The following is a 25,369-nucleotide window of genomic DNA, read 5'->3' on the forward strand; positions in this document are numbered from 1 at the left end:
GAAAGTTTCTGCAAAGCAGGAAGGCTTGAAGGTCATAGCATTGACAAGACATTATGGTTATCTTGCTATGCTTTCTTAAGCCCTAAGAATGTCTGAGTTTCAAGGTTAAGACTGATAACTCTGAGCCTTTGCCTAGTGTCCTCAGGCTGGCATTGCCAGAGCAGCTGGGCAATGTTAAAGAGTACCTTTACACAGGGGATTCCCAGTGTGACTGCACCACCACAGCCATGAGGCAGACACCTTGATCGACATCACTGCTCCCCATAGAAGTGGTAAGAATAGACATCCTTGTCTTGTTTCTAATTTTAGATCCCCCATTCAGAAAAATGATGACTTCGAGTTTCTTTTATATAGCCTTTATGATGTTAAGGTAAGTTCTTTCTATCTCTAGTTTCTTTTGTATTTTTAACATAAATGGTTGCTGAATTTTGTTGAAGGCTTCTTTTTGCATCATTGAGACAATCGTGTGGGTTTTGCCCTTAATCCTTTTTAGGTAATATATTCTATTTACTGATTTTTATATGTTGAATTTTTTTTGGGGGGGGGCGTCTCCATACCAGTCATCTCAGCATTGTTAAATAATGACATGGAGAAAACTGAATCTATATAAGCTATAATATCCTTAAATTGGAGGATTGGTGAATATCTAAAGATATTAATTGCCCTTTCAAAAGTACCTCCTGATCATGAATGCTAGATGCCCTGATGTCTGTTTTCTCATGGTCCTAATCAAGGACTTACCATGTGCCATGTTATATGACTTAATTGATTGATTTAATTTTCACAACCAATATATGAAATACTCTTTTTTTTTACACTAGAGGACACTAGTGTAGCTAGACGGTAGTAACTTATCCAGATCAGATAGAAGTCAGCAGATCCAAAATTTAATGAAGGCTGTTTGGGGCATGAGAAACTAACATTTTTTAACTACTACATTATACTCCTCTTATCTACTGATGTGAAGTTTATAATTGTTAATTAATTATAAAATTTATACCTCCAAGGGGCCATGTGTGTATGTAACAAAAGAATCCTTGAACAATGTGTTTTATGAGAGGGGATTATTGTATCATGAAGAACAAGAGCCTAGGAAATGAGTTTTTTCTTAGCTCCACCAGATGGTATAGAGCAAATCAGTTATCCCCTCCCTAGACCTCAGATTTCTTACATAACTAAGTTTGGGTAATGGTGTCATAAAAATAGATGACCTCTGATAGTAGATGTGCCTTAATATTCTTGGATTAAGCAACTGAGACTATGATGGGGGAATGTATACTTTCAGGATGCATCCATACTACCTATATAGAGAGTGAAAGAAAGTCCAAGGGTCATGCCAAGAACTTTTCCTTCCAATCGGTACACTAAAATTTAAGATAGCCTGCATCATTTCTTTCTTTATCCTTGTAAAACTACTCATTCTTTCAGATACCTACACTGAGATTTGGAGTAAAAGCGTTTTCTAATGTCACATCACCTTTTATTGTTTTGTCTTTCAAATTCTCAGCAGGCTTATAAATACTGTGTTCCATGATCACAATAGGACATGTTCTTTTACTCTTACTGCTTAGATGTTCAAATCTATAAGACTGCATAATTTTTAGCAATTTTGTTGTTTGCTCTACGCATAATTTTTAGCAGGGAATACCTAATTTCTGCCTAAGGTACACTCAAAATATAAGGTGGAAGTTTGTCATCTACAAATCCAATAAGTTGCCACTTTGACAAGGCACTGTTGTGTGTGTATACATTTAAGTGAATATGAGTGTATTTGTTTATTTTATTTTTGTAAATCCATTTGAATAGGGAATTTGTTTTCATCTGGCCAATTTAAAAACAGATTACAGAAAAAAAAACTGGCTTCCTTTTATCTTTCCAAAAGTTGACTGAGAGGCATAATATCTGGTTGCAGCTTGTACCTTTGTTGGCTAAGATCCAGTCAGATACTCTAAGGAATTGTCTGGCAGATTTTTTTTCTTAGGGCCTTTCAAAATTCAGAACTGTCTCAAGAGAACAGACATGAGCAGTGGGGATGGAAGGGATCTCTCCTAAAGATGTAGCTCATTCCAATAGATACAAATGCTGGCTTTAGTTGTTTTACCACTAGGTTTTCTTGCACACAAAAGTTCCCAATAAAATCCAGCTGGTTCAAATTTTGTCTGCAGACCTGAAGCCCAGCAAATTTGGCTTGGCTTCTTATTTTGTGAAAAATGCTTCACACGGCTGTAATCTGGAAATATTGAAGTATACAAACCCTCAACAGAAACAACAGGAGAACAGCTGTCTCCCACCTTCACTGTCTCCCAGCTCTGCTCTTAAAGGCTTGGGCATTGTGAAAGGAGACGGAAAAATCTGCCACTGAGCTTGAAATATATGAATAATCCATGACTACCTTTGTTGTTTGCTCTTTGTGAAAATAGAAAGATTAAAGAGTTGTCAATGATGAGTGAGACAACTCGCTTTTTTGGCATTACTAGAGAAGAAAGCAGCACTTAAGATCATGGAGGGACTAAAATAACAAAACAATATTGCTACAATTTGAACAATAATAGGCTTTAGGAGTACAAGCATTGTGTTATCTTTTCTATTTTCCACCCTGTGCTTTTGTTAGCTTCATACAATCCCCTTGTTGCCTACAATTAGGGATGGAGTTAGTGCCAAAGCTGCATAAAATAAGTAGTCTTTCATTTATATTTTTGTGCATCATGATTGTGTATGTGAAGTCATAAAAATCATTTATTATGAGCATGTGAATTCCTGGCTTAAACAGCCAAGTATTCTTGTGACAACAGTATAATAGCATCAGATGTATTCCCATAAAACACCATATGTGGGCACTTAGTAGTTACTGCCCTGGCACCTACATGCTGGGATATCATCTTAAACAGGAACTCCTAAGGGGAAAAAAAAAGAATGTTGGTACACAGACAAACAAAGTCTCTTCAATGAGATGGGTTAGCAACAACTAAGGATTTGTTAGGAATCCATTAGTGATAGCAATAGTTCATCTTCCATTAAAATCAGAGTCGTCAAGCCTTTTGCTAGTGTTCTTGTCATGGATTCATGAAAATCATTTACAGCTCTGCAAACAATAAATATTCTAAAGCTATAAGAATGCTCTAAAATCACAAAATACTAGATTTTGAAATCTAGTAAATTATAATCGATGCTCAGTGTAATTTTTATTCTTCTCATCCATTACTCTTGGAAAGCACATATTTAGGGCATGTGGTATAAATCACAGCACATGCATTGGTTTTCAAACTAGATAAAATAACGTGGAGTGGTTAGAGCTGCTTCTTAGCACATGTGAGCATTTAGTCATGTTATGACAGGTACCTCTGTGACAGAGGCTATTCCTCTTTGTCTCTTTCTTTGCTGCTGCTGCTGCTGCTGCTGCTGCTGCTGCTGCTGCTGTTCCAGGATGCAATGGTTTCATTTGGTGGCCGCTACAGTTGCTTAAGTTTTCTTGTCTACCAATGGGCATCAAGTTTGTCACAACTCTGGTGCTGATGTTGTAATCTTGCATTAGCACCTGAGTCAGGCGGCCAGACACTCCTGGTAGGAAGATGACAGGGACTTTCAAATCAACTCAGTTGTGAAAGGAAGCCAGAACCCACTGGTTCCTGATTGTGTATCTATCTACTTTAGTGGGGAGGCAAACCTGAAAAGTGGGAAGCCATATAAATCAGTTCTCAAGATGCTCAAGATTTTTTTTTCCCCAAGGAGTGACTTATCTTAGTAACACACTGTGACATATTACTGGGGTCTTTGGGAGAAGATGAGGCTGCTGGTGTTTTAAGTTTCTAGGCCAGCAGTGATTCGTAACCTGCATTTCTATTCACCCAGTCTTCCTAGTGTAACAGAATGTCTAAAACTCACAATGGCATTTTGTTTAAACTCCATATGGTAGTTATTACCTTGGAAATGTACACTAACCATATGTCTACAACCCTAATAGCTACTTCCAACACTTCTACATGGCTGCTTTGACCCAGTCAATTTTTCTCACTATTTTTTTGGCCCAAACTTCCAGCATGCCTACCATACAATGCAAATTTTGTCTTTTAACTGTTTTTGTTCTTTTAATACTTCTGGGTAGCTCGATGTAAAAGAATTTTTAAAGTGGTAACATTTCTTCTGATCCAAATAGATACATTTTTATTGTTGTTGTTTTGTTTTGTTTTGTTTTTTGCAATTAGTAAAATTGGTTTGGCAGTTACCATCCTTGTATCTGGTTATTCTCCACCTTTTGCTTATTTTTTAAAGGACTTTATGTGTTTTACAGACCTTTCTTCCCTGTCTTTTCTCCATCCCTCTTCTCTCAAGAACTTGAATCACACTAGCATCAAGTAATATGGTTTATAGCATAAATCCTCTCTTTCAGCTCCAAAAATCATGTTTTGCAATCTCTACTGATGGTTCTCCTTCCTGATTATACATTGAGGATGTCTGAAGGGATTTTGAAATGATGAATGCCTAGTACTTTATCTGTACTTCTCCCTTGACCTATTACATCAAAACTACCATGATATGAATTCTGAATCGTTAAGTGCTCCATAGTTAATACTCATATGTGGCCCCTATTAGAACACATTTTTCTGATTATACAATTATAGCTTCTATTGTGTGTCTACTCTCTATGAAAGACTTTACAGCCTTGCCTTGCTTAATCTTCATAAGAAGCCATTAAGTATTATTATCCTAATTTAGTAGAATAGGAAGCTGGGGCATAGAAGACTTAAAAAAAGAATAAAAGAAAAATTAGTCCAAGCCAAACATTAAGCAAATTTTAATGAAGGGTCCTTAATCCATGGCTGGAAGTCCAAGGCTGCCTCTTTCCATTTTGCTTTTTTACTCCATGTGACATTCTATGGTCTATATTTACCAGTAACCTACTTTTATGTATATTTTTCTTATTATGTCTTTGTGTGGTTTATGTAAAGTGTAAAGGCAGCTGGAAAATCTTTATTTACAAAGGGGCTAATCTCTTGTATTGTAATTCATCGTGAAGATATTCACAAATGATAATAATGTCGTGATCTAAATTGATTGGGGTATAAAATCCCAGCAGATATAATGATGCAACACATAGTACTTATTTTTGAGAATAAGGTGAACTTGAAATGGTACAGAACATAGTAGCACAAATAAAAGAATATATAAAGGGACAAAATATGTGCTTAGCACAAAGTAAGTGCTTGACAAAATGTATCATTTTACAACTCACGTTTACTTGATATGCAAATTGAAGAGTTGGTTAAATAAAAAAAAATCTTAGGTTCATGAGATGACAGGATGATTCAGAAAATATTTGGAGTGAAGATGAAACAATAAAAACATGCGGCTGGTGCCTTTCATCAGATTTTTTAAATTTTTTTATTTGTTTCAATTAGTTATACATGACAGTAGAATGCATTTATGCATTTTGATATATCATACATAAATAGAGTCTAATTTCTCATTTTTCTGATTATACATGTTATAGAGTCATATTGGTCATGCAGTCATATATGTACATAAGGGAATAATGTCTGTTTCATTCTACTATTCTTCCTAACCCCATACCCTCTTCCCTCCCCTCCCTTCATTTCTGTCTACCTAAAGTAACTCTATTCTTCCCTAGTGTTCCCCCACCCCCGCCCGCTCATTGTGAATTAGCATCCACATATTAGAGAAAACGTTCAGCCTTTGGTTTTTTGGGATTGGCTTATTTTGCTTAGTGTGATATTTTCCAGCTTCATCCATTTACCAGCAAATGCCATAATTTCATTCTGCTTAAGGCTGAGTAATATTCTGTTTTTATATGTACCACATTCTCTCTCTCTCTCTCTCTCTCTCTCTCTCTCTCTCTCTCTCAGCTTTAATTTATTTATTTATTTATTTATTTATTTATTTATTTATTTTTATAAGGTGATGAGGATGGAACCCAGGGCATCTCACATGCTAGGTGAGCACTTTACTGCTGAGCCAAAATCCCAGCCCACACCATATTTTCTTTATCCATTTTGTTAGAAAGATTTTACAAAGAATATCTGCAGAGAGAATGTCTGTAGAAGGCACTGTGATTTGAAGATTGCTCTCATTGATTTTTAACAATATGTTCTGTGTTAGTTAGATATTGTCTCATTTAAATAAGGGTGCAGAGCCTCAGTAACTGGCTTAAAATGACTGAGCTAGAATGAGACACAGCCAGGTTTTAGTCCATATTTGATTTTTAATTTTGTTCTACTATGTTCTGCATCATTTTGCTGGTCAACAAAAATACTTTTGTTTTAAGTATATCTTTATGCTTTATCTGCTCTCTTCCCTGACTTTACTACCTATTGTATTTTTATCTTCTCATGACTAACTTTCTGCTATAGCATCACAGTTAGATCTCACCAGCTAAACCATCCTATAAAGCATAGCTATACTGTCAAAGCCTGCCTTGTTCTGCCATTTCTATGTGCAGAAGCAGCCATTGCTCTTCATAGGAGTATTTTTATTCTTTTCTAAACTCTTCATCTTCCAAGGACACTTAGAACAAATCAGTCTTATTTCCTACCAACCACACAATGTGCGCTTTTCTCCTGGTTGCCTCTTGCTGATTCCCCTCACTTTATTCACATTACTCCTCATACTGGGAACTAGACTGAAAGCTTCATGACAGCAGAGTCATGGATCATCCTGTGACTATATCCCCATGTTGATTATCATGCTGCTACCTTTGAAATAGGAAGTAATTACTTAACTAGGCAGTCTTTGCTCAGGTCCAAATATGATGGTTTCTGTAGCATGCTTCTGTGGACATTGATAGGTGACCAGAAATAAATGATCCATGAACTCCTTCTGGTTCTCCTAAAATGGGTCTCCTAAGTATACAGCAGATTCTAAACTCTTCATATCCCATGAGACTGTACTGAGAAATTGAAGAATGGCAGATTAACTGGCAGCAAAAGTGGAATTAATGTTCTATCATACCAACCTCTCTAAGGGGCAATAAGAGTAGCATTTGGGAGGTAAAGCACCTTCCAAACCACAGGAGAAAGATTTTCTTAGCTCCCACGAAGAGAGAACAAGAGAAATTATGGTGCCAAGTGCTTAATAAATGCAAGGATTATAAATTAGCATTTATATTGGACACAGATATTGTCAGTGTGGTGTTCTCTGGTTTTCCACTGACTAGGTAGAAAAAAAATACTCAGTAAGCATTTTATATCTGCCCCAAATATATAATGCTTGTCTACCAGGCATGTGATTTGTATGTATTACTCATATTTTCCAATATTATTTTTCATGGATTTCCAAATATATCCCCTGGAGAAAAGAGATTTAGGTATAGTCGAATCTATTATATTAAAAATCTAGAAAATGCAACAAAAAAGAGCACATAAATTGTCTTACACAAATTTTCCATCTTTAATTTGCATAGCACATAAAACTATAATAGATAAATATTATTTCATGTTCAACAGTTTGGAAAACTCTGACTTTTCTAAAAAGCTTTGAATTTACTGTGTCCTCTCCAAATCAGATTTCTGAAATACACAACAGAGGGTCCTACTTCAGAAAATAATCTGGGAGGACCTTTCCAAGGAAGTGATCTTCAGGTGCACACTTGAAGAAAGACCGAAGTCTACTCTAGAATGAGGCAAGAGCAGGTGTCATGTGCTCCCGCAAGAGAGAGGACTTAGTGCCAGGCTTCTATTGTCTGGAATAAAATATCCAAAGAAGAGAACACTGGAGATGTCAGTCAGTCTTATATTATGTAGGACCTACTAAAAATAGCAGAGATTTTAGATTTACATTTAGTTTCAATGAAAAACCATTTAAAGATTTAATTAGGAAAGGTACACTATTTGATTTGGGTTTGAATAATTTTGAATGCTATTGATTGGAGAAAGAACAGCAGAAAAATAAATTAAGATTATTAGGAATATTTATTGGGGCAATATTAATGATGTATGATGATGACTTTAGCTAGTTCAGTGAAGATGGCAATGAAGAATAACAGAATTAAGACACACATTTAGATCTAGCATATGCCATGCCCCTACCCCTAGTTTTATACCCAGCATAGCGTCTCTCTCTCTCTCTCTCTCTCTCTCTCTCTCTCTCTCTCTCTCTCTCTCCCCACACACACACACGCACACACTCACACACACACTTTTCATATTCTTATACACATAAAAATATAATTAATGGAACTAATTGGCTACTAGGGCATGTGACTGAGAGAAAGGGGAAAATCAAGAATGATGTCTAGATTATTTGAATGATATGGATCTGTTGTATTATTTACTGAGATGAAAAAATATAATTAGAGAAATTTATTTGGGTACAAGCAAAATTGAAATTCAGATTGTGACTTGTTAAATTTGATATAGCTCTGTGATATACAAGAAAAATATCAAGAATGAAGCTGAATATAACTCTGTATTTTGCTTAAAGTCATTGGAAAATTATTAGATTTTTTTTATTGCAGAGAAGAACCAGGACTAAATTTCTAAACACCCCAGTATTTAGAAATCAGGACTAGCAGAAATCTATAAGGAAAAATAAATTGAAATGGCTAAGATGGCTTTAGGTGACATTTACAGAATCATTTCAGAGGATGAGTGGGGGTAAAAATTTGTTTGGAAATGTTGTTCAGTAAATTGGGGCGAAGAAGGGAGAAAGTTGTAATAAACAGTTCTTTCAAACATTCTGGCTAAAGAAAGATAATCACAAGCCATAGTTGTTTTTTAATATCCTTATTGATGCATTATAGTTGTATATAATAGTGGGATTTGTTGTTGCATATCCACACATGCACACAATATAACTATAAATTTTGGTCAATATCACTCATCAGTATTTTTCCTTTTCCCTCTCCTCCTCCCTCCCTGCAAGTTCCTGTCCTCTACTCTACTGATCTCCTTTCCATTTTCATGAGACCCCCTTCCCCCATCTTTCTTTTTCTTTTTCCTCTCTAATTTCCCTATATGAGAGAAAACATGAACCTTGGCCTTCTGAGTTTGGTTTATTTATCTTAATATAATAGTCTCAAGTTCCATCCATTTTTCTGCAAATGACATAATTTCATTTTTCTTTATGGCAAAAAAATTCCATTGTGTATATATACTACATATATTTATTCATCCATTGATGGACTGTTAGGCTGTTTCCATAGTTTGATTGTCATGAATTGTGCTGCTATGAATATGGTTTTAAAAGTTCATTTTTATATTGATAATTTAATTGAGTGGTGTGGGATTCTGTCAAAATGGCTAGAAAATGTATTACTGATAAGTGGGAGGGAATAGAGGAAATAGGAAAGTCCCTGAGACATCATCTTCAAGGTCATCTTTGGCAGTAAAAGCAAAGGCAGCAAACTTGGTGTATTTGATAATGAGAAAGCAGCTGTGGGTAGGTCACCTCTTAATCTCCAGTATCTGTCAACAGTAATGTTTACAATAGTTGTTGAAGAAAGATAAGAAAGAAAGAAAAAAGGAAAGAAGACTAGGAATGAGAAAGAGCAGGAGAAAAAAGAACCAGCAAAGGAATCCTTTCTTCGGTTTTCCTCTTCCATTCTTATCACGGTTGTGCATTATTTCTCATAATGGTCCCCCAGAACTCTGTTAACCTAATAATAGTTTTTTTTAAATATTTATTTTTTAGTTATAGGTGGACTATAAGTGGTGCTGAGGATCGAACCCAGTGCCTCATGCATGCTAGGGGAGCACTCTACCACTGAGCCACAATCCCAGCCCTTCTGAGCCACAATCCCAGCCCCATAATAGTTTAATTTTCTAAAAAAAAATCTTGCAAACATAAATATCATTAGTCTTGTTTTGCAATGCAAAAACTAGGCTCAAAACATTATTGACTTTCTTCACTTTTCTTAGATATCCCTAATCCAGTGCCCAACATGCTTATTCTTTGCCCATCAGTAAAGAGATTTGATGAGTGGAATCAATCTCCTGGCCATATAATCACTTAACCAATTTTTATTGGTTATTGCTGCTGTTCTTTGCAGCAGGGACAATGGATTTACATTTTAAGAAATGAGTGATGAAAAATATATAACTTATGTGAAGACATTTAACTAATGTTAATTCAAACTAGAACAAACTAAATATTATACAGCAGTAGATATGTTATTTCAAGTGTGCAAATTGAGAATAGATGCTTTTTTAACCATTAGATAATTGCTTGAGCACAGAATTGTAATAGCTTAATTCTGTTATTGTAAGTTAGATACATTATCTATTCTCAATATGGTTGCTGAATAAGAAGTTTCCACAACACATTTCTCCTTTCTCCTGCAGATTTGCTAGTTTGTACAGGAAAGACATAGTAAAATTATATACATTTTTTTCCATTTAAAAACTCAATAACTTAAAAAAACTTTTTTGATCATATCATCATTCCAAATAATGTTTTGAGACTTTCTGAAATGCATATTTAATTTTTTTCCATGTTTTCCCTGTTCTCAATCAGTCTATGAAAATAACTATATAAGCCAGCCAGATAAATCTTGCACTTCTCAAAAAAGGTGGTCATTAGTGAATTTTCTATTTCAAATTAAGATATCAGAAATCTATCTGGATAATCAATGGTACTGTCATTTATATGTTTGTTCATTAAAAAATATTTGTACATTTAGAACCTCCACATATAAAACATGAAGTTGTAAAAGTTATAAAATATAGAGCAAATTATTCCCCTCATTATTTTACATTTGTCTTTATTATTAACTAGCTCTCTTAGTACATTTATGATATAAAAATTACTGCTCCATTTTGGAGATATATTTTCTTCATTAAGTTCATTATAGACAGGCAGTTTTCCCCCAAGTTGACTCTTCTAAGTTATGACTTAATTAAAATGAAATGAAAGATTACAAATTTGCAGTTTGAAGTATGTTTAATTTCTTAAATGATTATATTTCAAATATACTGGCATTTATTTTAAAACCATTGCTTTGTATCTGATCTACACACCTTTTACAATGCATTTATCATTCTATAAAAAATAAAGAAAGCAGAATTTTAAGCCTCTGAAGTTCTCAGCCACTGTTAAACAAGGATTTTGAAAGAAAAAAAGATGGAATTGATTGAATTTCTCCAACTCATTTAGGAAGAATACTACTTAAATTTGTTCCTAATGCAAGGTTGAAATTAATCTTGATTTTCCATCAAATGTATAGGGATTTTATATTACAGTGCATAATAGTATGTAATTCCTCTTGGGTATAAGTTAAGATAAACAAGTCACTGACAGTGTTTATCTATAAATATAGCAGATGGTGTGGGACTGAGGTTGGTAATCAACTCTGCTGACTTTAATTTCATGGTTATAAAACACTGTAAACCTCACTATTTATGAAAGGTAGGCAAGAATCTCCAATGGGCTTCAGTAGCCAAGAAAGCCTCAGCAATATTAATCTCTCTAACTGATATTTGGTATCCTCCCAGGGTGTAATATTTAAGATTGTGGGGCGATTGCTAGACACATTCAGATTTTCACTGGGATCATTAGCTAGCATTTCTGTCATTGATCTATTATGACTTTGTTAATGAGTTCCATGTGAGTGAAATTTAGTGAATGAGACAATTCTTCCTAATCTTTGCTAGGTGAATGGTTTACAGTTACTTTAAGAAGTTATATATCTAAACAATGGCCTAATTTGTCAAAAAGAATGCTTTTTTTCTGACGTTAAGGAAGTCAAATTATGATACTACTCAGACCAAATGTACTTAGGGATAGAATTTCATAAACATCATAATATTGTTTGAATAGTCAATATATTTTATATATACATATATATCTACATATATGCCATGTATCTGCCTAAAACTTTACAAAAATCATATAATTTATAAAGAAATCAAAATATTTATTCATCATATTTTCAATTGATATAAATATAATATTTTAAATATATTTTATTCTAATCATTCATTTCACTAAAAATATATATGTTCAACTTAATTAAATTCTTACAAAAAAGAACATTATTATAAAAATATTATTTGAATTGCTCAGTTTTTCCATTCCAACCTTATAGTGAATAACAAAATTTGTCTTGTAAACATGGGTGTATTAAAAAAAATCTAAAATCATACCCATAATACATCTATATTTTGAAAAGTTTGATTTTTCAGTTTTCAAGAAATTTTGTAAGTATGATGAGCTAATGTGTAACTTGAAGCCTAAAAATTTTTGAGCTGAACATTTTTTAATTGTATCAAAATTTTAAATCCAAAGCCTGTTTGTGTGTGTGTGTATGTGTACGTGTGTATATATAAATATATGTACACAGAGAGAGAGAGAGAGAGAGAGAGAGAGAGAGAGAGAGAGAGCGCCTGCTGAGCTACCTCCACAGCCCAAGAATGAGCTTTCTAAGAACCAATCAGTACTTTTCTAGTTCTTGTATTGCTTCTCCCCCACTCACTCTGGAAATTTTATACTGAAATTCCAACCTATCTGTTAACTGATTATTCCTAACGTAGAGCTCAACCTCTGGGTTTCATGGGATTCTGAACAGCAGCAGTCAAGGGGAGAGAGAATAGGGTGGAAACTTTGATAATATTTTTTCTCATCTCCATCCCTACTCAGAACCTTTGTCACTAATTTTCATTGGATGTAAGACCTCACTATTTAACTCATTTCTGTAAACTACTGTCTACGTCTAGAACAGAGAACATCAAAGCCTCTCTAAATTAGAGGTTTCCCCTCACTATCCTTTCCTTTTCTTTCTATTCTCTTTTTTTCTTCCTAAATGCCTCCAATTGAACTGAATTATCATCATTGAAGAAATTGATTATTGGGCTATTGGTCATATTCTATATTTATATGTGTGTTGTGTTGAGTCAAAAGTTGGGGTGATTTTTTTTAAGTGATCAAAAAAAAAACAGCTAAAATATATCCATTTTTAAGATGATATATTCTTGTTTTAAAGAGAAAAAAAAAGAAAAAGAACATATCCCACAGAGAATGATTTCTTTTTAAAACCTGGCTCCTAGGAAGCATGCTCTCTAGAGTTGTAAGCTTACTAGAAAACAGTGGGGGCATATTTCACAGGGACTAGGAAAAGGCCCTAAGAAGACTGGGGCCTCAGAGTGACTTAAAGTATCCTCTCAGGGTGTCTCAACAGTGGACTGAAGGTCACACAGGCCAGAGTGGGGTGTGGTGTAAGCCTGGGTCAAAGGGAGACAGAACATCATAGACAAACAAAGCCAGGTATTATAGTGTCTGAGCAGAGGAGCAAGTGGGCATTTAGTTTAAGGACTCTCCTTTATGGGTACTCATTTGTGGATCTTAGGGAAATAAGACATTCTTAAAAGCACATTAAAACAATCACTCTTATAAAGAAGAAATCTTTCTCAATATCCCAATGGATAGCATTAAGTTATTGTCTTGGGTACAATGAGGAATAAAATATAATCATTTTTTTAAACTAATCTTGTTTTGAAAAAGTTTCTATAAAGAAATTATCTGACTAAAAGGAGGAGGAAACAAACTTAAAAGTTAAGATGTTCCTGATTACATGAAAATTATCAAATTTATTAAAATTCATTGAAATAAATTGTTGCCTTTTAATTTTAATATTAAGCAAATTACACTCAAGGGGACAAATACACCATATTTAAAAACTGGAATCTCATTTTTGTCATTTTCTTTCAGATTACCCAATGCTGTCTAATTTCAAGGGCATTGCATTGTATAAAAGAAAACATGCCAAGGAAATTACTCTAACTGGATTTCATTCCTCCTTCAATGGTCAGTTTAAAAAAAAATATGTCCCCTATAATACTTTATTATTTATCCCCTGTAAAACTCCAGTGATCTTTAAAGTCTTTTATTCCTAGGGCAAGTCATCTATGCTGTGATGTGCATGACAGTCACCTGTGGAATCCTTCTCTTGGTTATGCTCAAGTTGAGGTAACTGAACATAACTCAGAAGGGAAGGGCTGGAGGGAATCATTTAGCACATTTCACAATGGATGAGCTTACGCAGGCCCTGAGAATGAAAGCTTCTCCGTTAAGACATGCTAAATCAACTTTTATGTGGGATAGATCCATGGAAACATTACTCATGGTCTTCAAATGTAAGGGAAATGTGATCATTGGGGATTTTCTTACGCTGCATTTTACCAGCACATATGCATTGCATGTTGCTTCCAATTAAACTGTTATCAGTATTTCCTCTTGGTTTTTGTGCAAAATACAAATGAAATTTTGTTATATTTTTATTCAAATTATATGTAGAATTGGTGAACTCAAATAACTAACCTATTGTATATCTCAAAAAGTTTTTATTTACCTAAGATGATGAGGCCTCATAGCATACCCATAGAAAGACATAGTCATTACCTAACATTAACTGATTCTTTCAAAATCATTTTCCTTGAGAGCATTCATGACTAGAGTATTGTAATGCTCCATCAAGTATGTGAGACTTTTAAGACTAGAGACTCAATCAAACTCTAGACTTCTGAATTTAGGGGATTTAAGACATTTAACTTATTTATTTTTGCAAATAGATACAAGATGATATGCACTAGTTTACCTTCCATTAAAATATAACTTCATATTTAAATATCAATCATTTTCATTTGCTTTTACTTTATGCATGTGTATATGTATAATTTGAGTATCATAAATGTTAATGAAACAGAGAGTACATTTACATACATCTGTAAATATACTTATATACACATAAACTATATCAGTAAGAATGGGCATAGACAGGAAACAAACTATTGGCTATTTCTCTTATATCTTGACATCTGACATTCACACAGACTGGCTCAGTCACCTGCACAATGCACATACACATATTGCTCCTCAGAAACAACCTGAGAAATCCCAAATGAACAGGCCTTGACAACCAGGAAAAGACAAGGGAAGACAGAAGCGGGGGAGTGTGTAACAATAGTAGAGGGTGAAGTACAGAAGAGTATATGTTCTGCTGAAAGACATTTCAATTTATTTATTTTTAAATGCAATGCAGCTAAAGAAAGTATATCTACTTATTGGATTCAATCCTGCTAAGTGTTTAATATGTTGTTTACCAAAAGCAGTACCAAATAATCTGCTTTTTTCCAAGATCTTAAAAGTTTTATTTCTATGAGAAGCTATTACATGGGTTCTAACATACAGTTTAAAGGCCAAGTAATTATGGCCTATTTCTAAAGGAGAAAAGTACCATTTGGAATTTATTACACTTTATTTGGTTTGAAATATTTGAGAGCATTGCTCAGCTACTCTACTTGCTTAGACATTCAATGACAAATCTATTGTTTCAGAGAAACAGTTTTCTGTCCCAACAAAACTCCTATGTTAAGGGTCACTTGATTCTAATGTATGAAATATGATATGTCAAGAGCTTTGTAATGTTGTGAACAACCAATTAAAAAAAAAAAGGTCACTGATCTTTACTTCTTAGCCACATACGTAATGTTTAAAGTTCATCCTAGCCACAAGGGCCTGTGAGTTTTTACTGATAATATTGTACCACAGATAAATCATATGTAAGCTATACATAATTCCCGATGAATCACCTGTGACTTCACTTCTTTATCTGCCTGTATAGGAAGGCCTATCCCTGGCAGGTCCAATGGTACATACTTGTAATCCCAAAGATTTAAAAGGTTGAGGCAAGAAGATCACAAGTTTGAGGCTGATTTGGGCAACTTAGTGAGACCCTGTCTCAAAGTCAAATAAAAAGGAGACTTGGGATGTAGCTTAGTGGTATAAACAGGGGGGAAAAATTTTAAAACAAGAGAGAGAATAATAAGAAAAAAATGACAATATGGATACTACAGTTAAATATATGATAGTCAGAAACACATTAGAATATTTTGTAACTAGGACTTTACATTTGGAAACATATTTTTCCCCATTTTTGACACAGACTTCAACCAAAACAAGTATATTTGTAAAATACTCATACTAGCATACTATTAACTTTTGCTTTTGCTTTTACATAGACTCTCCAGAATATCAAGTCAAACAAGAGATTCTCCACCAATCCAAATACCTGGAGGAGTCATCATTCATTGAGTCACAGATCATTAACAGCCACTTTCTTTAAAGCAAGTCTCTGTAGCCAGTCAATGGAATGCTACAATCATCAATAATAAGGAAAATATTCAGATGAATTTAATGTTTTAATTATAAAATGTGAGGCATGAGGATCACAGATTTATTTTTTTCTTAAGAAAATACTCTAGTAAATGCACTAGTAGAGAATTAAAGTTTCCCTTGAAGACAAAAGATGTTAATCAAAATTTCATTTTGTTTTTATGATGAATATAAGTGCACATAAAATTAACTAACTACATTAAAATATGAGATTATAGTTAACAGGTTGTTTTATCTGATCAGTTTTATTGGTTTCTATTAGCTTGACAAAATGGAAATGTTAATAAGAATACCCAACACATCTGTGAGCTACATAGTCTTACCTATTTTCAAATCATTACCTAGATCATTCGCATTAACTTTAATTGCCTAAATATGTTTGGTTAGATGAGGAGTCTTAAAAGTCAAAATGATATCTTGGAATTTTTGTTATTTGAATATTTTTGAATTTTACTTTTTAAAATTTGATGTCTTTATAGCCATAAAAATGTAAAACAACTACATTAGATAACAAAAGTCAATGTGTATTTCAATAATGATGTATTTTGATTGTGAATTTATTTTTCACGTTAACTTTTATGAACTTCTGCAATAATAAAGTCATACTTTAATTTCTACTTTCTGTATTGCTTCTATACTGCTACTTTTGACTTGGTTTAACATCAGGATATAATTGTGACCAGTAAATTATGGAAAAGATGTTTATTAGTTCAATTTTTGATACATATGTGTACTTCAACTGTCTGCAATCATATCAGTACCCCTCATCCAGAATACCAGTGAAATTGTATTATTTACAGTGGCAAAAAGGAAAAAAAGTATTTAATAACCTGAAGATACTACCATACTAATATTAGAGACATATTTACAATTAAAAGTCAAATATTTTCTGCTTATTTGATCTCAATTCTATTAATATTCCCTACATTCCAGATTAAATTAAATTTAAACTTAATATTTGGCCCTGAATATTCAAAGTAATTGAAAACCTTTTACCCTTAAAACAGAGAAGAAAAATTTGGTGAGTCACAGATGCCCCCCAAGGACTTCTATACATTACAGTGGGGGCATGTTGCATAGAGAGTTAATGTGATGAGAATGTAAGGATTTTCATCTCTAAAATACTGCTATTTAGTTTAGACTTGCTAATGTCTGGGAAACTGTGAATTTTCTCTGGAAAACAGAGGAAAGAAGTCAAGTTGTTTTAAGAAATACTTTGTGTTGAGTTGTGAAGGCCAGGACAGAGTGTGAAATAGAGGACCCCCCCCCCCAAAAAAAAAGAGAGTCTTGTCTCTTTGGCCAACAAGAATAAGAGTGTAGAACTACAGAAGGAAGAGTCAGCATGGAGCATTTAGGGAGCTTAAATAGTCCCCTGCCTTCAGAGCAGGGGGTACAAATTGACATAATGCAGGACATAAAACTTTTTTCATCCATCAGGACTGAAACACAAAGGGTCCTTAAACACCAGGCTAAAGAGTCACCACAGCTAAAGTGTGGCTGGTGGCTCTTTCAGGACTTGGCCCCCATTTTTACTCTCACCATCTACTCATCTGCCCTCTGGGAAGCCTTTCTTAACACGCCCTTCTCTGCATCTGCTAGGCATCCTTGCTGGTTCTTCTGCACCATGTGCTCCCCATTCCTAGACTCCCACACCTCCCTGTAATTGCTTCTTCATTCCATTCATTAGCCTCCTATCACTGCTAACTTTTTTCTTTATATCACTCTATCACTTTGGCCTCGTCATTTCTTTGTGGCATTTATCACTTTCAGAAATGATCTTGTTTACTTTATTTTTCAAATCTGCAACATATTTGTTAAGAACTGTACCACCAGTACTTAATATCCTGGCTAAGACATAATATATTATTAATAGCACATAGTATATTTATATAGTATATGTTCAACCTATAAGTGTTGAGCAAATTAATTAATTCAGGCTTTCAAGACTTTTTAGCTAAACATTGCAGTACATTTTAAGCAGACCTACTGTTAAAGTAGCCCTCTGTATACAATTATTTATATTTTTTGCTAGTAAACTTTTTTTCATTAAGAAATCTGATAAACTCACTCTCTTATGTAAAACAATTTTGTACCATTTCATAGCCTTCTAAGTGAAGCAATTCATTTACTAACAATTACTTATTGGCCATACACTAGGTGTTAAGGAATAGAAAGCAGAGATGAACAAACAGATCCAAGTAACTGCTCAGAATTTACTCAGAAAGGCAACAATGAAGAATATTTCATACACTGAATAGATGGGGACTTGAAATCAGATGTTTGCAAGGAGTTGAGGTTGTAAGGATCATGTTAAGAATTTCCATTAAGAGTAGATTTTGTTGGGTGTCTTTAGGTAAACCATGGTGTCATTTAGAGAACTGGTTCATTTAGGTAGGGATAAGATTGGAATGGAAAATGGCAGTATGCCAGTTATTTTTAGATCTGTTCCCATCCTTCTCTACCTCTTAAATATCTTCAGGACTTATATACAGTACATAATTGTTTTTGATCCACAACTTCCAGTTGGATTCAGCCAATGGTGGAAATGGCAGAAAGGAAAGTGTTTCTGTGGATACCTCCTTCGGGTCTCATTCTGGGTTGTTTTTTTCTTTAACTGTTTCCATTAGTGTGGCCTTTTCTACATCTCCTTCTGGATTTCTGTACAAGTTTCCTCTCCTTTTCCTTTCAGACTTGGTGGTACTAATAGCTCAGTTGTTACTAGTACTAGATGGTGTAGTTTCTGTACTACGCATTTTGGTTTTCTACAACCACACACATCTGTAGAAAGATTCTGTAAATCAAACATTCCTAAGAGTCATACACTTTAGATAAATGGGAGTTGGTCCTAATTTGAGAATGCCATCTGTTTCTATTGGTTCTGTGACTGATAATGCTGGTAATTATATCAGGTTTGGACCAATTGATTTTCTAACACCAGAAGGACATCCATGTGGAGTTACCTAGTAGTCAACTTGAAACTATGCTGAGACTTGAATTAGAGCCTTTAAATTTCAAGTTTTCTGATGTGTTCCTTACATCTCGCTCATTCCAGATGAGAAAGCCAATTTACACCAAAGACTTGCTTGTGATCTTTTGAAAAACCATTGTGAGGAATGGTGGCCAGATCACCAGATGGCAGAGATAAAGACCTCTCCCTAAAAGAATTTGGTCATTGATCAAATTCCTTTCTGGGTTGTCTGAATATTCTAGTAATAAACTTTTGTACCTCCTGTTTCTTTTGCATATTTACCCAGAGCCTGCTTTTTCCCACAGAATTCCTTCCATAAACTTCCTCAGGCATTCCTGAGAGCGGGGAGTCAACAGAACAGCACCAGCTGAAACTCAGGGAGCTGAATCAGAATAGTCTCTCAGGAAGGACGTAAGGGCAGAAGGAAAACAGGAACTCATACCTGGGGCTCACTTCAGTTCCTACTTTTGAATTCCCTATGAGATTCCTGAGAAACAGATTTGGGAGTTAGTAAAACATGTATCCTATTCATCGTTATAGACAGTGAAATGAACACAAATAAAGAGCAAATAGATTTCCTCTATTTTTAAGAATACTCACAATGGTGAGCTCAACAAATCCAAGAATAAGATCTAAGGGACCAGCAGTCAAAACAATGACTAGGCCCCATAGCACAAGATTAGCATGCATCCTCAGTGCACTGACACTGCTATTTTTGCACATCCTTGCCTGCCAGGTTTGCTCCTCCACACTTTGCTGTCTTCAGAGCTTTGAGATGAATACCATCTGGGCTAAAATGATTTATTGTACTAGAGTTTCTCAAGTTGTTCCTCTTTGAGGCTTCAGTGTCTACTCAGACCACACTGACTGCACCCTGAAACTTCAGGCAGTAAAATGAGGGTCTCCAAAGCATTCACAGAGAAATCACTTACAAGAAGTGTATCTTTAATCAGAAGTCATACTATTTACAGTTGTTTATAGTCTTCTATAAAAAGGAGAAAATGTGTGTTTAAAACACAGAGGTCTAAAGTTCTAGCTAGGTAAGATTGTCAGATTTAAATATGATAGCAGAGTCAGGAAACTTCATAATGTCATGGAATTTTTCCATCCAGTGTATATTATTATGTTAAAAGGCCTGTGAAGTATAATATATAACTATTTTGAGTGTAATGGATTATTTGATATTTGCATCTATAAGAGAAGTAAGATACATAATTTGATAAAATATTTTCTAAATATTTTATGAAAATATATTTTTGTAAAGACAATTATGAAATATAACTTATGTCAGAACATTCTGATGAAATCTTGAAATATTATAATGATAATTCTGTGTTGAATTTCACTGATAAAATTTTTTCTAAATATTTTGTCTATCTAAAAACATAACTATAAATAGAAAACATTCATCTTTCAAGTAAAGTCATCAGTTGTAAGCTGAAAAAGCTTTTGATATATGTATATAGTACTAATTAAGCATAATTTTTGATTCACAGTTTAATATACTTTGACATAAAATTACATGTTATTTTCTATGAGAAGACACTCTTAAAAGGAGTTAGGAAGATATATTTCCTTGATTATGAAATTTCTGTATGTTACTTTCCATAAAATAATAGTATACAACAGAAACAATCTATATGTATTTAAGTGGAAAGAATTCAAAACAGAATTATCATTATAATACTTCAAGATTTCATTGGAATTTTCTGACATGAGTTATTTTCCATAACTGTCTTTAAAATATATTTTCCTAATATCAATATATTTATATTTTCAGTGAATGTTTTATTGTGTTTGTTACATTCTTTTAATACTTTGAAACAAAGAAATTCTTTTCAAAAGTTCTTATTTCATGAATATTGAAGATAATATGACTAATACTGGAGGGTGTTATAATAGCAATGTAACATAAGAAAAGGAATAGTTATAAATACAAAGATAGAATAATTATCTAGGCACATGAACTACTCATGACAGTATGTACAACTAATCCTTTTAATTAGTAGAACTACAGAAAACAATAAGAACAACAAAACTGTACAAGATTATTATTGTATATGCTTTACATGCACTATGTAGTTAAGTACAAAAAAACAGTGAATACTACTTTGGTCTACTTACAACATTTTTAAAAAAGAAAAAAAAAGTCTGATGGTTAAAGAGGTTAAGCAATCCCCAAGGTCTCACAGCAATATGTAAAAATTTTTTAAAAAATTGTAATCAAAAAGATACATCAGGGCTGGGGTTGAAGCTCAATGGTAGAGTGCCCGCCTTGCATGTGGTGGCACTGGGTTCAATCCTCAGCACCACACAAAAATATACACATTAGATTATATACACATTACATTTCAGAATCTTCTATCTTGATTCCTAAGTCTACCAATAATCACCCTGATTGTAATTATGAATATTTTTATGTTTGACAAATATGCAGAAAATACCTATTTTAGATTTTTTTCTCTAAGATACTATCCATATTTCTCACAGATTATGAATTAGAATGCTTCACGTGGAATCAAACAGCTTAAACAATAAGGAATACATATTATTTCCTTAACAAAAGGTCCAAGGCAAAGGATCTCCACTGCTGCTTTACTTGGTGGTTCAAAGATATCTTCAAAGACTTAACGTTTTCTTTACTGCCATCTTGATAGTGTGGTGGGTGCACAATTGAGAATTCATTTAAAAACAGGGAAACATAGAAATTCAAATTACCATATTGATCTAGTATAAGAATTGGTTCTGAATCCCTTGGAAGAAAGGGTAAATTCCCACACAACTTGTCCTACAGCAAGGATGATTAGAGCAGGCTTTCAGGTAGGCAGCCAACAGCTTCTGCTACAATAGTCTATATTATCTTCATGATGAATTAAAGAACAGAAAAAAAGTGGCCTCAAGCAAATAAACTGGATCAGCTTGGGTTTAAGCTCTGTTTTCCATTTGGCTACTTGGAACCAAATGGCGTACACCTAAGATAAGTGTTTCTCAGCTGACAAAAGTGCTCTAGCTCTAACAATTCAGTTTTCTATTTATTAATAAATTTTTTCTAGTAGGAAAACTATATTGGTTGTGTTGTGTCATCAAAAGAAATATCATTTTCAGTGAAGCCCTTCAAGAAACTTGGGAATCATTCATTCACCAGGGAGGGAGAGCTTGAAGGTTGTGCTGCTAATAGCCAAGCTGCAGAATGTCCTTAGAGCACAGAATGAATAACTGAATCCTGGAATTCTGCTCTTGTCTGAAAACCACATTTATCTTAGAGGTGTTTTTAGAGGTCTCTGGGAAAGATTAAAAGGATAAATGCTACACAGGAGTGAGAAAAGAAATATTTGAGGTTGCTGATGCGAAATAAGCTACCACAATACGTAAAAGGAAACAATGAGGAGTAAAGGTCCACATACAGAAAATTCAGAAGTAATAGATGTTGTCACTGACATGCTTCAGGGTACCCATGTTTTTCTTTATTCTTTTTTATTTTTTGTGCTTCTGGAGATTGAACCCAATTTGGTCTCTTACTGAACTATATCCTTATCCCTTTTATATTATTATTTTGAAACAAGGTCTTGCTAAGTTATCTAGGCTAGCCTTGAAGTTGCAATCTTCCTATCTCAGCCTCCTGAATTACTTGTTTTAATTTACTGACAATTAATCCAACTATATAAACAATGATAGGATCCAACTATTAGAATTTAAAGATAGTAACCTGAAGGGTAAAAAATGTGTTAATGCCCTTAATATCTTAATAATAGATAAAGAGCTTGGAGATAAGTTTGGAGGATATTGACAGAGTGAAATGATAACTGAATTATGAAGATTTATTTAGTATTTCCATAATTGTGTTGAGCTTGTTGGAATGGGTAGGGAATGGAAAGGCAGTGGTGATCAGAAGTTAATAGAACTGGGAGTCCTCAGCACTGCTGGTGGCAATGCTGAAATGCATTAGGATTGTTTGTTATTTAATGAAGTATTCTTCATATGAAATCACATAAAGTATTCTACCCCCATTGCATTTGTTCTTATTTTTAACCATACACCTAGGAAATTTATTTATATATATATATATATATATATATATATATATATATATATATACACACACACATACATACACACTGTTTTATACACTCTCTTCTGATTGCCTTAGGAATACTGCAAATTTCATCACAAGTTTAATTTGATTCAATTTATTTTCCTCCTTTCCCCAATTTTGTTTTTGTTTGTTTATTTGTTTTTTGTTTTTTTCTGATTCAATGAAGAACAGAAGGAAAACAAGTTTAGGAATGATGAAATTGGCTAGCAACAGGCAAACACTAGAATACTCAGACAATAGCTAACAAACATTGTTTTTAAATTTGTTATTATAACTGATGCATAAAACAGTAAATTGTATATATTTATTGGGCAATGTGATGCTTGGTATGCATTATGTTATGTTTAAGTTGGGGTAAACATATTCTTCAAACATTTATCATTTATCTATGATGAAAACATTTTAAATACTTGCTTTCAGCTTTCTGAAGTACACATCATATTATTGTTATTTATAGTCACCTGTTTTACAATAGCACACCGCTGAATTTTTTCTTCCATCTAACTATAACTTAGTACCTTTGGTCAACCTTTTAACATTCCTTACATCCCCATACTATCTCCAGGTTCTGATAACATCCTACTCTCAACTTCTATGAGATCATTTATTTTAGATGCCACATATAAGTGAGATCATGCAGTCTCATTTTTCAGCCTGGCTTATTTCACTTATTTCACTTCAACATACTTAGTTCCATCTTAAAGGACATGGTTTCATCATTTTTACGGCTGAGTAGTACTCCGTTATGTATGTGTACCACATTGTCTTCGTACATTTTTTCTGCTCATGAGCACTTGGTTTGTTTCCATTTCTTGACTAATGTGAATAGTGCTGCCATGAATGTGTAAGTGCAGCTGTCTCTATGACATACTGATTTCATTTCCTTTGATATATACCCAGTAGTGGGATTGCTGAACCATATGGTAGTTCTATTTTTCACTTTTTGAGGAATGTACACTGTTTCCCCTAACGGCTAAACTAATTTACCTTACCACCAAGAGTATGCAAAGGTTTCCTTTCTCCACATCCCACCAGCACTTGTTATCTTCAGTCTTTTCTATTAACAGCCATTCTTATGGGGATGAAGTGGCATCTCATCATGGTTTTGATTTGCATTTCCCTAAGGTTTAGTGATGCTGTGTGTTTTTCATGTTCCTGTTAATCATTACATGTCTTCTTTTGAGAAATGTCTTTTTTAGGTCCTTTGGTTCTTTTTTAATGAAATTTTTTTTACTATTTCTTTTTTTCCCCCATTCGATATGTGTCTCTTGACTCTGATGATTGCTTCCTTTATTGTGTAGAGTTTTTTAGTTTGGTGTCATCCCTTTTGTCTATTTTTGTTTTCATTTCCTGAGTTTTGAGCATTAAGTCAACTATTCATTTCATTCACTGTAAAGTACATTATCTATGTAAAGAAACTGCCTAAAATTGATGAGACAATAGGGTGTAGTCTACTGGCATTGGTCAGGTTATAATTGGCTCTGTGTTGTGGTTCTTAAACTTCAATCTTCATCAGAATCACCTGGATTTTGCTAAACAAAAATTTCTGGGCTCTGCTTCCAGAATTTCTGTTTGTTCTCAGGTGAAGTGAGAATTCATTACTCTAACAGTCCTCTCATGATGCTGACACCACTGGTGTGGAGGCTCTGCTTTGAGAACAACTGATGGAATGGCTTTCAACGTTTGTACACCCATTATACTAATCTGAGCAATTTTAGATTTACAGACACCCATGCCCTTTCCTAGAGGTTAACAAAGCCTTGGCATCATTTAAATCTCCTGGACCTATTCAAGAGTGTCTGTTACTGCACTCCTTTGGGGAGTAAAATAGTTCACTTCTCTCTCTCTCTCTCTCTCTCTCTCTCTCTCTCTCTCTCTCTCTCTCTCTCTCTCTCTCTCCACATTGCTATATTCTGATGTATTTGTTTGAAGCTATAACATCTATTCCCTCTCTCCATCATGGGTTCCTCCTTGTTAAAGTCCCTGTGCCATGTTGAGTTAACACACAGACAAAGAACAGCTGAAGAATGAGAAGTAAAGTACCCTTATGTTGAAATGTCCTCAAAATTTATGTTAGTGTGATTATTGTTTGTTATTTCTTCCCTGACCTGAAAACCACGGTGCCATTACCATTGACAGGTGAACTGGCGATCAGGGAAGGGAAAGAGGTTGTTGAGAAGGGGTGGGAACAA

General features: G+C 34.1%; 2 protein-coding genes across 2 annotated transcripts in view; one reads left to right on the forward strand and one right to left on the reverse strand.

The window, feature by feature from the left end:
* Positions 1-16,035, forward strand: part of GFRAL (GDNF family receptor alpha like) — a gene marked incomplete at its 3' end in the record, with an annotated part of 57,763 nt that extends 41,728 nt beyond the window's left edge. The window contains exons 7-9 of the mRNA XM_081294992.1: positions 13,654-13,749; positions 13,839-13,911; positions 15,963-16,035. Of these exons, the coding sequence (XP_081151118.1) occupies positions 13,654-13,749; positions 13,839-13,911; positions 15,963-16,035 (242 nt within the window). The remainder of the gene's footprint in view (positions 1-13,653; positions 13,750-13,838; positions 13,912-15,962) is intronic.
* A 5,587-nt stretch (positions 16,036-21,622) lies between these two features.
* HMGCLL1 (3-hydroxy-3-methylglutaryl-CoA lyase like 1) overlaps positions 21,623-25,369 on the reverse strand; it is a 185,704-nt gene continuing 181,957 nt past the window's right edge. Inside the window, exon 11 of the mRNA XM_081294414.1 lies at positions 21,623-21,733. The gene's annotated coding sequence lies outside the window, so the exon portion shown is untranslated. The remainder of the gene's footprint in view (positions 21,734-25,369) is intronic.

The sequence above is a fragment of the Spermophilus citellus genome (genome assembly GCF_964194105.1).
Source record: "Spermophilus citellus genome assembly, chromosome: 5".
In the NCBI taxonomy this organism is placed as follows: domain Eukaryota; kingdom Metazoa; phylum Chordata; class Mammalia; order Rodentia; family Sciuridae; genus Spermophilus; species Spermophilus citellus.